This window comes from Ischnura elegans, chromosome 10 (assembly GCF_921293095.1).
Source record: "Ischnura elegans chromosome 10, ioIscEleg1.1, whole genome shotgun sequence".
Lineage (NCBI taxonomy): Eukaryota > Metazoa > Arthropoda > Insecta > Odonata > Coenagrionidae > Ischnura > Ischnura elegans.
In genome coordinates, this window is record NC_060255.1 from 107,505,233 (window position 1) to 107,520,288 (window position 15,056).

At 39.0% G+C, this 15,056-nt stretch overlaps 1 protein-coding gene across 6 annotated transcripts in view; it reads right to left on the minus strand.

Moving 5' to 3' along the window:
- Positions 1 to 15,056, minus strand: part of LOC124166793 (leukocyte elastase inhibitor-like) — a 114,667-nt gene that overhangs the window by 33,466 nt on the left and 66,145 nt on the right. The window contains exon 8 of one of the 6 annotated variants that reach the window (XM_046544476.1): positions 4,816 to 5,196. The exons of 4 other annotated variants lie outside the window; for them this stretch is intronic. In XM_046544476.1, the coding sequence (XP_046400432.1) occupies positions 5,051 to 5,196 (146 nt within the window). In that variant the 3' untranslated portion in view covers positions 4,816 to 5,050. Of the gene's footprint in view, positions 1 to 4,815; positions 5,197 to 8,607; positions 8,952 to 15,056 lie in introns of those variants that run through there. One more of the 6 variants, XM_046544474.1, reaches the window with a different exon arrangement.

The window sequence follows — 15,056 nt, forward strand, 5'->3', positions numbered from 1 at the left end:
TCCTTCCTTATCATTATAATTATTCCTTAACAGTAAAATGGCCAATACCACCAAAAAACGCCGACAACTCTCCATTGAAACGAAGTTGCAAATTTTGGAATCGGTCGACACTGGAGAGAAAAAAACGGCAATTGCGGAGAGATTTAACATTCCGGCATCCACAATTATTGCCAACAGGCACAAGATGGGAAATGGTATTGAGAAATTTGGTCCGGAAAGGAAGAGGTCTCGGTCATGCAAAAATGACGAATTAGACAGGAAAGTATTTGAGTGGTTTACGGAAGTGAGAAGTGCCAATATCCCGCTATCTGGGTCCATCCTACAGGACCGGGCGAAAACAATAGCCCTAAAATTAGGGATATATGATTTCCACGCCTCTAATGGATGGCTCTCAAGATTTAAGCGTCGGTGGAATTTGACGACTCTCAGGGTATGTGGGGAGGAAGCAGCAGTCGACGTGGCCGTGGTGGAGGAGTGGAAGAAAAATTTGCCTTCCTTGGTGGCTGGGTATGATCCCAAAGACATTTTTAACGCCGATGAGTCTAGCTTCTTCTATAATCTCCTTCCGGACTCCACGTTAGCTACCCTAGGGAGAAATTTGCCATGGGGGCAAACGAAGTAAAGAAAGATTGACCGTTCTTTTCTGCACTAACATTGACGGGTCAGAAAAGTTGAAGCCTTTCGTGATTGGTAAATTTGCTAGTCCGAGGTGCTTCAAGCATGTTAAAAAATTGCCATGCCGTTATGGGAATAAAAAAAGTGCGTGGATGACGGCAATTTTATTTAGAGAGTGGCTCGCATCACTTGACGCAGTCATGGGGGGTAAAAATAGAAAAATTCTTCTTTTCCTTGACGGCTGCACCGCTCACAAACACATCAGATATGAAACTGAGAAACGTGAAAGTCGTACATTTGCCCCCTAATTGCACGAGCAAAGTGCAACCACTCGATCAGGGGATTATTTCCCTCGTGAAGAGGGCATATAGAAGGCAGCTGGTTGAATATCTTCTACCTAGAATAGGAAACACGGAAGACATCAAGTCACTGAAGTGGAACATCCTGCAAGCCATTCAGCGTCTCTGTGTTGCATGGGATGGAGTAGAGAAGAGCGTAATCACGAATTGCTTCAGGAGGGCAGGCTTTCCCGGAGAGATGGACGTCCAAGACGACCCACAGCCGGAGGAGAGGGAGGAATGGGGCGAAGTCGCACAATTGTTAAACATTGAAGGGGTATCTTTCGAAGACTTTGCAAACATTGATGATGATCTCGCTGTTTTTGGCAAGAATGAGGATCCTGAAATAATCACAGAGACGCAGGATGTGAGCGATGAAGAGAGAGAAGAGTCCAGCAATTGCGTAGTGCGCCCCAGTTGGAAGGAAGTGGTGGACGCAGTAGATGTTTTGGAGCGAGTTTTTATTACTTCAGAAGATGGAATAGAAAATTTGAAAATTCTGCGGCAGGTTGAGCAAGCAGCCAGTAAAGAAATGAGAAAAAGGATGAGGCAGACAACTTTGCAAAACTATTTTAAATAGAATAATTTTGGATTAAAAAACTTAAAAACAGATACCGTCTCTTATTTATTAAAAATATTATTTAAACCCATTTTTTTCGAAATGTGTTTAAACTTCCTGAAATGTACTCATTTGCAAAGAATATGGAATGTTTCGGCTGAGGTAAGTCTCAAGAGAGCTGTCTGTATATACAGCGAGGACAGTAGACGATGTTGTATTTATATTTGTGAGGAGGTAAGTGAAGGAGAGATAAATCGAAAGGCAGATTACTAATACATGAATTTTGTCCTCCTTCTGGGTGTGTGTCAAATAAGTTGGGTTACTTGAAGAGCGGCAGACCACAGGGTCACGCACTGTCGGAGACGCATGAGATTTTGGTTAGGGGAAGGGGAATCACTGAGGAGAGGGATGGCTCCCCGAAGAAACGTGGAAGGGGAGGGGAGATAACAGCAGCATTGTAGAGAAACAGTCGCCTAAGTGCGTAGTTCTTCTTCCTTTCAGAGGGGAAATGTTATTGAATAATAGACATTTTGGTATGAAATGTTTGGGAGTGGTTAGTTGTAAATCCACTCCTTTCCTCCTCATTTCAGTGCGTGCGTGGGGTTAGACTTCTTGCTGTGTCCAACTGGAAACATCTCCACTCCAAATTGTTAGCATGAAATATTACCAGTGCAACTAGAGTTTTCAGATTATCGATCTTCGCCTGGTTTGGGCAGAAGTCCTTCAAGTGTCATAAAAGACGCGAAAAGGAGTGGGATCAGGTTCTTTCACGTGTTTTTATTCTCTGCTAACGTTTAAACGTAACTGATTGCTAACGTAAGTCGTATTGAATTGGTTAGATAGTGCTTTAGTGACTAATTATCCCAGTTTAATAGTTATGGCCTGCAAATGGCACATACGAGAGATACGTTCGGTAAAGGACTGAAAAACCACAAACCTCACTTAAAATTGACTAACAATAAGTATGAAGAGGTGAACTGGATGAATTCCCAGCGATTCCAACTGTCCTTATACTCGGGGAATACTTTGTTGTTGTTTTTTGTCTATCAGTGGGTAAAGTAATTGCGTAAGCTTGGTTTCGCTGAGCGTATGACTGATGACGGTTCCGGGATTTCCTTCCTTACCTTCCCATTCTATCCTCTCCCGGGGGCGTCGGCGGGCTCCTTTGTCGCGACGACCCCCTCCTTTTCCCTACCTTTTTACCACCCCCTCCTTGGGTAACTCGGGCGTATAAGTCTCGGACTTGGTTCTCGGGCTAAAGTTGAAACCGTATGGAGATTTTTAGTCTCTCCTAAACACTGGATGAAAGGCGACAAAGCGTGGATTCAAATATTATCCTGGCTTACTCGAGGATAGCACTGCGTTTTGGCACCGAGGAATGGGTGTACCAGCGGAATACTGATCGTGTCCAGCTTCTATTAAGTCATACCTGAGAGGAGTATCGGTCATACTGAATGCATTATCATCTGAGATTGCCATTGTTACTTCGATTGCCGACTTCCACGATTTTACTCGTGGTAACTAACACGCCCCACCTAACTTCCATCGTCGTTTATAGATATTAGTACATACCGGTCACGAACATAGATATTTACCGGAATTTCAGTAGGATGCCAACAATGCACTTTATTTCGTAAGTCTTTGGGCAATATTGCTCTTTCAGGCAAATTTGCTGCACAAAACTGCCATTTGATATCGACTTCAATTATTACACTCAAAGAATAATGCCGACTAGATACTCAGGAAAATTATGGATCACTCTTTAAGACGTGATCCTTTGACATTAATTTTAAAAAAATTGTTTATCATCACTCTAGGGAAGGTTTTAATGGCGAATGAAGCAAGATTGATAAATTTACTCGACTTGCATCGTAAAGCACACGGAACACTTTGTGCCCCTGCGAAGACGCAACCCGCTCGTTACCCCTATACAACGAAACCCTCTACAGCGAAGTCATGATTTTCCCGGTCCCCTCAAATTCGTTGTACGGAGGTTTTACTGTACTCTGAAGACCAGGGTTGATAAAAATCATGATTTTTTTCAAAAAAATCATTTTTGTTGATTTTTTTTAGTTAAATCTGATTTTATTGATTTAAATCAGATTTTATTGATTTAAATGAGATTTTTATGATTCTCCATTCATCAAAAATTCAGTTATTTGCAAAACTAACTATTCGGGCAGCATATTGGGGAATGATCATTTGCAGAAACAACAAGAGGCAACATACTCTAAACTCAATACAACATTTAGTCAATCAGGGGAGAGAACTATGGAAATGCCAATGGTATCAAATTAAAAATTACACAAGCATAATATAAAATTGCCATTGGAAGTATCAAATGTACTATATTCTGCAGTTCTAAAGCATATGAAGTTTAGAAAAATTCTGTAATTGCAACTTTGTATGGTGACTATGCTTAGAAGTTAAATCAGACAATTTTTTTTCAACGGATACACTATAGTATTCTAACCAAAGCCATTTTTTTAAATTTTCATGTTACATGCATTCCTGCAGTATCATTTCTATTTAAGAGCCACCATTGTGCTGATAACTGTCGATTCATTGTATTAATTAAGAAATAAAAATCAAAATTATGCATTTACAGCTTCCTTTTCTGGACTCTTTAAAAATCAAATATATAGGTCACATTATGATTTAAATCACCTGATTTTTTAAAATAAAAATCAAGTGATTTAAATCGTGATTTAACATGATTTAAATCAAAGTGATTTAAATCAATCAACCCTGCTGAAGACCAAGGTTTTCATAGCATTTGTGTCAGGGCAGAAGCATTCATTTCCACAAGTTCCCAACACCTTTTTTTCTGTCAACTTTTATAGTACAGCAATCCAGATGTAGTCCTGTAGCCCCAAAGATAGCCGTAACTTATGCTGCCAAAACTTAAATCCAATGAAGTCAGCTAACAAGGCCAGAACAAATAAATCCGTCACCACACCCTTTGAATTGCCAAAAAACCCAAATAATGCCTTTGCAACACACTTCCACAACCGGTAAAGAAATTCCTCCACAGGCAAGGGGCTCACTGACGAAGTCAAGATATTAAATGATTATCTAGGGAGTTCCCAAGAATCTTATCCTGGTAATTTCAATATTCATGTATGTATGTAATTGTTTGTAAATTTTATACTTGACTTTAGCCTTGCAGATGTGTGTACTGCCAATGGTGAAATAAATTTATTTCGTCAATTAAAAAAAATTTCTTCTCTCCAAATAATATCACTCAGTTGATGAATTCTTCTCTGGTGAAAACTTGTGAATCAGTGACTTGATTTCTCGAAATTATGTTTGTATCCTGTATTTTATTTACATAATTTTTTATTTTATCGCTGGTGTGTGTTATTTTTTGGACCACAGCAATGATCACCTGATATCTATTTATGTATAACAACATCATTGCACACATTGCTTTTTGACCTTTTGTCAACAGAAAAAAACATGAAAACAGAGACATGAATGCAGCGCAACAACTAAAACACTGGATACAAAGGAAGATATTGATTTCCCAACAAGGAGTTTACATGGAGCTAAAATTCACACAATTTCCGGCAAATAAAATATTCCCATCAACTCTCTCAGCAAGAATGAAGGCAAATGGGCGATCTGCTTTGAAGACCTTTGGTTGCTGAGGAATCACGCAACATCTCATCACCATTACCATACCTGTGCCAAAAAAACAGAGGGGGGAAAGTGTTGAATTTCAAGACAACAAACGCAAAACATGCTCCACTCTAAATGCATGCAGTCAAACTATTTACCCATTGGTTAAAATATTCATAGTGAGTGTTTTTGCTCTTTGTTAAAAAAGATAAAAGTACAATGCTTAGGCTTTTTTTAGGATTACAATTAATCTACTAACCACCCTCCAAGGCCATGGGGTGTTAAGGTCATGAAAAACCAACTAAAAGAAGGTTGTCAGAGATATTTGAATGCTGGAACACACAGGGTAATTATTGAAAAGTCCTTAATGTATAAATAATGAATTCCTATATCTACCTAATCAGTAACATAGACGTTTTTCCCAGTAAAATGTTTTAGTTAAGTTCTAACATGATGCTGTGTAACTCTGAAAATTATCTATGCTTAATAGCTCCAGCAGTATAAGCCTAGCACGTAGCCACCGAATCTACAGCAGCTCCCAGTTTAATTCAGGCTCTGTAAGCAGTGTTTGACAAATAATGCTGCTTTCCTTTGTTTTTGTAAAGCTAACAGATTAAGTCTATCTATCCTAGATCCCATATATTCACCACGTATTCAACGGTGCGGTCTGAAAAGTGTGAAGTAGTTGTATCTCCTTTTCACTTTCTCATCTGATAACCTTCCCACAAAATGCTTCATGAATCCTAGCTTAAATTATACTCAATATACATAAATTAAATAAACTCTGTGTGTTTGCAGCTTTCATTTGAATAATTAAGACATTTTCAACACTGATTATAATGATTGCAATCTGTTGAGTGACCATTTACAGTAAACTCCCAACTATCCAGGAGTGAGACTATGGGGTGAGGTGGCTCAATGGGATAATCGGATCTCGTGGATAATCCATGCCAAACATGGAGCCAAAAGCATCGGACCTGGTAGGAAGCCAGAGAAAGTTCCATGCGTCTTACTTTAATTTGGAAAATTTGGCAACATTCATCACTGATAATCAACTCTTTCATTTAATTTCTTTTAACCCTTTTGTGCCGGGCTCCTTCACGGAAAGTTGGTTTTGGCTGTACGAAGGCTTTCAGCATTTCTTTTTCGCCCTGTACGGAGTTGCTTCTCGGCAAGGAATAGTCCAGGTAGTCGATTCCTTCACATAATGACCTTGCATAGCGGGGTGCCGGACACCTCCCTCGGCAACTGGGCAAATATAATCCTCGACCCTTTTCCCGAAGGCAAACCATCACGGTGTACTTATGCAGTCAGTTTATTGCTACAAGTGCAATTTTAATTTTTTTTAATTGTTACTATTGCAGCAAATGTTAATTCATCAACGTATACCTTTCATTTTGCAATGTCTCTAGAACTTTTAAACGAAGTTCTACGGTTATTTTTAGGGTTTTCAGTAATCACCTGGGTAGAGCAGTTCTCTTTCCAGTCATGGTATGGGCTGCATTGCACAGCATGTTTCTACAGAAACCATCCCTTGTATAGGTAGCGGAATGCGAACATAATGTTAACAGCTACATTTGAATACACGCCCAAGAAAATTTTGAAAAGAAAATGAGTTATTCCGAGAAGAGTGAGGTTATTTTCTTCCACATATTTCAGTAGGAGGCTACTTGCACCAATCCACTCTTGGATGTGCCAGTTTGAGGGGAATATATTTTTCCAAGAAAACATTAATGCGATAATGTGTCCCGAAGTAAGCCTGTGAGGCGCACAGGGCAGACCACCTTAATGTAACCTGACCAGAGAACCAAGATATGAGAGTAAATACCTGGGTAGAGCAGTTCTCTTTCCTGCAATAGTATGGAATGCTTCTCACAACATGTGTCCACATAAAACATTCATTATTTGTACAGTAAATTTATGAATTTTTAGGATATGCATTAATTAGCATTTATAGTGAAATTCATTCATAATACGTTTGTATTCAAAGGTTGGTAAGAGCGGTAATTAAAAATAGTTGCTGTAATTTGGGCTCACGACAAAGAACTGAGAGAATCATATTGTATTACATTACATGGGCTTTTTTTCATAGGAGTTAAATCAGATATTTTACTAAAATTCACCGCAAATGTACACCTAGAATGTGGCTAACAAAGTAGCGTATATCTTTAGATGTAAATCATTGCAATATCGCTCCTATAAATTTTCTAGTAAGGTTCCAAAACAACAATTAAACATCTTAGCATCTCCAAAATTTGTTCTAGGTGATGATGAACTCCGTTACTAAGAACGCTACAGTTCCGTTTAAAATTTGGAACCGATCAGTAGAAAATTCAGAATGTAATTCTTGGCATTGATTTTCAATAAATGCAACATCTACATTTTTGGTTATTCTAACTTATAAACCAATAAGTGACCATGAGAGCCTTCCTTGAGTGTGACACTAAGTGCCGGAATGGGCCGAGATAATCCCCACATGGACAATAAGAAAGGGTCGGACCTCTCGTGCTTAGGGACCCTAATGTCACTTGGGACCCACTTGGCATGCTTGACCGCAAAGCCGTGAAAACACGGCCTTCGTGGGGAAAAGGTTAATGTTCATAATTTAAGAAAATGACACAATATATATTGTTATCTATGCACTTACAGTACTATGTTATTTTAGATTGCTTTACAGACTCATTGAGAGCTTCCTTCACTTGACCACTATCTTTTTAGGAGGGATAATGTCATTATGCTCGTATTCACACTGCGCTATTAAGTGCAGCAAACTGTCTATGCAGGCGAGCACCTGGACGTGACTCATGCAATCTCTACTTTTCACTTTCAATCAACTACTACTACTACCATTGGCTTCATTTCCACTATTCCGTTTCATCCTTATTTTGACCCTGACTGGTTACAGTGTAAACATGCCACAGTGAGAAGAAATATCCAGTTCCCTTGGACTGTATTCAATCGCATGCAAGGCCACAGCAATAATTGTGCTTTGGCAATTAAAAATACATTTAAAGATCACAGTTTACATTTTTCTCAGTTTAATATTGGTTATATATTGAAGAAATCCTCAAAAAATAATCAAGAGTATTCAGAGAAATACAGTAAATGACATTATACTGACATTTTAGAAATTTTTGGATTACAGGTCCACATGATTAGTTTTCTCAAAGATTTCTAATTGTCAAAATGTCCTGTTGTAAATATGCCTGAACTCATAGCCAATGATACTTTTGTTGCCATGGAATTACCTATGAACTTAAATGAGAATGACTGTTCAATGTAAATTCACAACCAAAAATTAGAGTCAGATCACATTTCACCACAACATGATTAAATAAGAGATGAAGAACATAATCAAAACTTCTCAGGCCTCCAAATTAGCGCCCGTGAAATCTTCCAGGGCATTTGGTGTTTCATATGCTGGCAATGAAGTCAGGCATTTTGAGGAGACTTTGGGAAAAAAAACCACTTCAGTAAAATTGCTACTTTACTTACAGAACAATTATATTATATCAACCCACATTAAAGGTGTTCACACACAACTATACATTGTAGAAGCACCTCAAATCACTCAAAGAGAATCATAGACCTGCATTCTAACCACTGAATTGTAACCATATGGGTGCGATAGAGATTGAATGGACTACATAAGAGCTTAAATACAGAATATTAGTTGTCACAAAAAACTACACAATTTCCAGAAAACAAAATTTGACCCTCCACTCTCTCCTCGGCAAGATGGAAGACGAAGGGACGATCTGCTTTGAAAATTGTTCGCCGTGGACGAAGGAGAGACTTTTTGGCCATCAATGTCAATCCTGTGCCAAACAAATAGAACAATCAGATGTACAGGCAATAAAAGCCAAGATGCAAAACTACACATGCTACCATGAGCATGAAGATTCAACAAAATTAAATTACTTCACCGTAATTGCCAAAATAGAAAATGGAAAGTAATTCCCAATGCCAGGAATCAAACCAAGGACATTTGGCTCTCTGGACCACTTTGCAATCCAGGTTCCCTGATTCCCATGGCAATTTTACCTATGTTTATGTTGCTAGGTGTGACTTACAATGAGCTATCAGATGTACTTCGGTATAATTGCCATTGGAATCAAGGAACCTGGATAGTTTAGTGGTCTGATTGTAGAGGTCTATAGAGCCAAAAGAGGATTCCTCATGCAGGCAAATTTATCCCACGACAATGAATGCAAATTTCACTGCCAATCATGCGGAAGGTTGGATAAATATCACAAATTTGAATGAATCAAATAAAATAGAGTTTACGATTTGTCAAAGGCTGGAGTACCCTGTACTTAAAAATTTTTCAACACTAAGGCAAAGAAACTATGGATTATGGGAAGGTAACTTTGAAGGAATCCAAGTTCCAATCCCAGATGAAGCATTCAGAACCCTCAAGTTCATGAAGAGGAAGATGGTTCTCAGAAAATGTGCCGAATGTGTGAATTTCACATGCCCCAACAAAAGGCTATTGCTCTAAGCACAGGGGTAGCCAGGTTGCAGTTAGTAGCTTAGCATGAGCTTGTGACATCATCAGTGAAGGGGTTGAGGCTGTCGAACATTCCCCAGGAATATCTCGAGAAGTAAGGTGGCGGATGGAAAAAACTGAAAAGTATACATCACTTTCTTCATTTATAAAACCCAATCACAATTGATAATAAAATAAAAAGAGTTGAAACATTAACATAAAATAATACCATTAATTCTATACATACAGTTGTGTATTGTATTTTTCATGGTTCTTAGCAATTAAAAGGGAATTTAAAATGTTCAAAAGAATTTTGTCTTGCTCTTTCCCGTCTACTTGCATGCTTTATATGCAATTATCATGGCCCCGTTGTCTCGTGACAATAACGGACAGGGGCAAACAAACTCTATGCTGCTCATTTCCATTAGTTGAAGGTTGAGAAATGAATTGATGATTTACATTTGCAAGGGATCACGGAAGAAGAGGAAAGAATTCATCAAGATACCTTAACCAAAGAAGTAAACTGCTAGTAAATCACTTCAAGTTATCTAGGTCGATTGTTGGTGTTGCGGCCAGGGAGAGTTGTTGTTTAATATCCCCACTTGCGCACCCTACGGATGACAGGCCTCTCCCACCAACTAACCCTCCCCATTACTCTAACGGATTGGCGCGTATGTATCTCACAGCTCTTTTGGAGATCCTCAATGTTCCACGCTTGGTCCAATACTGTTCTCATTGATCTTTATAAATGAAATGGCATACTATATCATTAACACCACTACCTCAAAACCTGCTTTTCTATGTCGATGACTTCAACTTCCTTCTTCAATCATCAACACTCACTGATTGATAATGCCTGTTGTAGATCTTTAATCTGTGTGAATCTTCAGGGTTGGCCACCATGTAACTTGGTGTGGAAACTTAGAAGGTTGGCCACTAGTATATATATGTGTGGATCACTGTGTATTGAAGTTAGTTTTTGTATTGCAATAAGTGTTACACCACAATAAAAGATTAAAACATGGCACAGTCTTGTGGAATTGATTAACTGTGACCTACGACTCTTCTGACGTGTGGAACTAATAGTAACAGTTTCGTGTACTTCAAGTGGTTGCCGAACTGCCGAAACTGCAGAGATGGCAGGTATTCACCTTGTTAAACTGCCCGATAGTGTCGATTTAGAGAGCCCTACCGCCTATAAAGATTGGCTTATATTTGTGGGGGATTTTGAAAATTATCTTATCGCCACGGGACAAGATGAATCAGCGGACAAAGTGAAAATAGCTCTCCTAAAAAATATGTTGGGATCACAGGGTCGAGCTCTATTTGAAACTTTTGATTTATCTAATGAAGATAAGCTAGCTTACGTCAAAGTTAAGGAAGCTTACGAAAAGTTTGTAAATCCAAAGCAAGACCCAATTTACGAACAGTTCGTGTTTCATCAACGGTTCCAACAGGAAGGAGAAACATTTGACCACTTTCTGACAGATTGTCGGCGACTTATAAAGAATTGTGGTTATGATAGTCAGGCCCCTCAGGAAGAATATATGATGATCTTCCGCGTGATTTAAGGCATCCGGGACAAGGGCGTTCAAGAGTCTTTGCTGCGAATGGAGGACAGAACCCTCCCCAAAGTAGCGGCCTACTGTCGGTCAGTTGAGATTAGCCGCCATAAGGTTCAACAAATTAACGGAGCCAATGAATCTACTCAACCTAGAATCCAAGAACTAAGCAGTGCCGGTGTGGATCATGTCAAAAGGAAAAGCAAGCCTAAGTTTTCAGGTAATGGTGGTATTTCACGTAATGAGGCGAGTGCAAGTTCCGGAAATGAAGAATTTAATTGCCGTAGGTGTCAAACTTCGCACAAACCTAGAGCGTGCCCTGCCTATGGAAAAAACTGTTCAAAATGCGGAATTTCCAGCCATTTCGCTGTATCGTGCAGGGTACGCAAAGTCAGAGAGGTGAAAACATTTCAATCTGAGGCATCATTGGATGAATCTATAATTTGTGACTCTGTTAAAGTTCACTCAGTAAATCTCAATCCACCAGAAAAAGAATGGAGACAGTTAATTTTAATCGAAAACCTTCATGTAAGTGTTAAACTGGATCCAGGCTCGGAGATAAACATAATTCCGTTACAACTGTTTAAAAAAGTGAATCACCTAAGTAAAGTTGAGCCCACTAACATTAAAATTGAAGTCTGGGGAGGTACTGTTATACCTGCAGTGGGAGTTGTAAATCTTAGTTGTGCAGTTAGAAATGAATGTAAAAATGTTCAGTTTGTTATTATAGATTCTAAGAGTACTCCACTGTTGGGATTACAATCATGTGTTGATTTCAATCTGGTAAAACGTGTTCACGATATTTCCAGCAGTAACAGAGATGCTTTCGTGTTACATTATAAGGAAAATTTCAGTGGGATAGGCTGTTTACCACAAAAATGTAAAATTGTCATTAGAAGTAATGCAAGCCCTGTTTGTAAACCCCCAAGGAGAGTTCCTAGTTCCATTAAGCCTCAGTTGAAATCAGAGCTGGATAGGCTGGAAAAGAAGGGTATTATAAAAAAGGTAGATACCCTTGATGCCAATTCTTGGGTTAGTAACTTGGTTATTGTCGAAAAACCTTCAGGTAAACTAAGATTGTGTCTGGACCCCACTGAATTAAACAAAGTGATTCTCAGGGATTATCATGAAATTCCCTCAATTGAGCAGTTGTCTGAAAAATTAAGTAATAAGCACATATATTCAGTGTTTGATCTAAAAGAAGGGTTTCATCAGCTACGGCTTGACAATGATTCGTCGTCCAAGTGTTGTTTCTCTACCCCATTTGGGTGCTATAAATATTTACGCATGCCATATGGGTTGTCCAATGCCCCAGAGATGTTTCAAAAAGTAATTGAGCAAAATTTTGGTGATATTACAGGTGTAGTTTTGTTTTTTGATGATATTCTATGTACCGGAAGCTCCCAAGCTGAGCATGATGAGTGTGTAAAACAACTGATGGAGAGGGCAAAAGTAGTTGGGGCCAAGTTCAATAGAGACAAACTCCAGTACAAAGTATCTCAGGTGAAGTATGTTGGGCAAATATTTTCTAAAGAAGGTAAGAAACCAGACCCGGATCGTATTCATGCCTTGGTAAACTTGCCCGCACCAGGTGATCGCAAAGAACTACAGAGAGTCTTAGGAATGTTTAATTATGTTCGGACATACATACCAAATATGTCCAACATTTGTGCTCCTCTCCATGATTTACTTAAAACTGATGTTGCATGGCAATGGCTTCCGAGCCATGAAGTGGCATTTACTCAGCTTAAAAATCTAGTATCCAATGCCCCTGTACTGGCTAACTTTGATCCCAGTGCTAAATTGGTTATACAATGTGATGCTTCACAAAGTGGGCTAGGGTGTACGTTGTTCCAGGAAGGTCCTAAAGGTCTTAAACCAGTGCACATAGCCTCAAGATCGCTCACCAGTAGTGAGTGCAATTATTCACAAATAGAAAAAGAGCTTTTAGCAGTCTATTTTGCAGCTTCCAAATTACATTACTATATTTATGGCAAACCAGTCCTGGTTCAGAGTGATCATAAACCCCTAATCAATGTTATGACTAAATCAGTGCATCAAATTGGTGCTGTTCGTTTGCAGCGACTAAGGTTGAAATTATTGAAGTATCATTTAAATGTTACTTATTTACCGGGTAAACTTATGCATTTTGCCGACCATTTGTCACGCTCTTATGTTACAGACCATGTCACTGATGACCCACAAATGCTAGAGGTAGTCCATTCCATTAGCAAGCATCTGCCTATGTCAAAAGAGCGTCTGTCTCAGTTTCAATTGGAAACTAGCAAAGATATGGTCTTGAGTAAAATAAGTCAATTTTGTAAGTCAGCCTGGCCAGTTTATAAAAAGTTATCTGATGAGTGTAAACCATATTATAAGCTAAAAAATGATCTTTGTTTTGAAGAGGGTTTAATTTTTCTAGGGGAAAAAGTAGTAGTTCCAGGTGCTTTGAGATCGTATGTCCTTAAGTTGCTACATGAGGGTCACTGTGGAGAAACTAAAACTAAGGCTAGAGGTAGAGGGTTATTTTATTGGCCAGGCATGTCATCTAGCATTATAGATTACATAAAATCATGTGGAATTTGTGAGAAGTTTCGCCCAGCCAATTTTAAGCAACCATTGCAACCCCACTCTATGGCAAATCTTCCATATGAAAAAGTGGGTGCAGATATATTTGACTATTCTGGTAAATGTTATCTTGTCCTCATAGACAAGTATTCAAAGTGGGTTGATATTTGCAAACTTAAGTCCAAAACAGCACCAGCTGTCATAGATGCTATGCAGACTGTGTTCAGTACTCATGGGTTTCCTCGAGTTCTCCTGGCAGACAATATGCCATTTGGGTCCTGGGAATGTAGGCAGTACTATAAAAGTAATGAAATAGAGCTGAGAACAAGTAGTCCTCACTATCCACGCTCTAATGGACTTGCGGAAATAGGGGTGAAGCTTAGTAAAATGATTCTAGAAAAGAGTCGGGAAGAAAAATCCGATTTCAGAAATCTTTTGCGGGAATATCGAAACACTCCTCTGCCTGGACTAGACTGGTCCCCATCGCAGTTGCTGGTTAATCGTTTACTACGCACAAAGATGCCGGTGACGTACAACACGCTTAAACCCAAAGTCATCCGACCACAGGTTGTGGTAAAAGCATTACAATCGAAGTCGAATCAAATGAAATCCAACTATGATAAAACCTCCAGACGGAAGGAAGTTACTTTTCAGATGGGTGAAAAGGTACTCATTAAAACAAGCAAGTGTGATAATTGGGAGCCTGGTGTCATTGTAAATAGACATACAAGTCCTTGTTCGTATTTGGTGAGAAATTCAGTGGGAAATGTAGTGAGGCGTAATGTCACACATTTAAAAAAAAGAATGGTAGCATGTCCCTCATCTTATGCAACATTACTACCAGATGTGAATGCACCAATCCATAATGCTGTAGGGTCAGAGAATCAAAATGTTGTACTAAGATCTGATATATATCCTGTTCATCCACCTATGTCTACCGCTGGGAGTGGTCATGTGAATCAACCAGGTGTACCCAACCCTATGGTACATCCTGCTGGCCTACCTATAACTACTACAAGGAGTGGCCGTATGGTTAAACCTCCAAGGCGTCTTGATTTGTAAACTTTCAATTTTTATGTTCTTTTTACTCCTAAAAGGGGAGGTGTTGTAGATCTTTAATCTGTGTGAATCTTCAGGGTTGGCCACCATGTAACTTGGTGTGGAAACTTAGAAGGTTGGCCACTAGTATATATATGTGTGGATCACTGTGTATTGAAGTTAGTTTTTGTATTGCAATAAGTGTTACACCACAATAAAAGATTAAAACAATGCCTAAATGGGGAAGTTTTTCTTTCGTCATTACT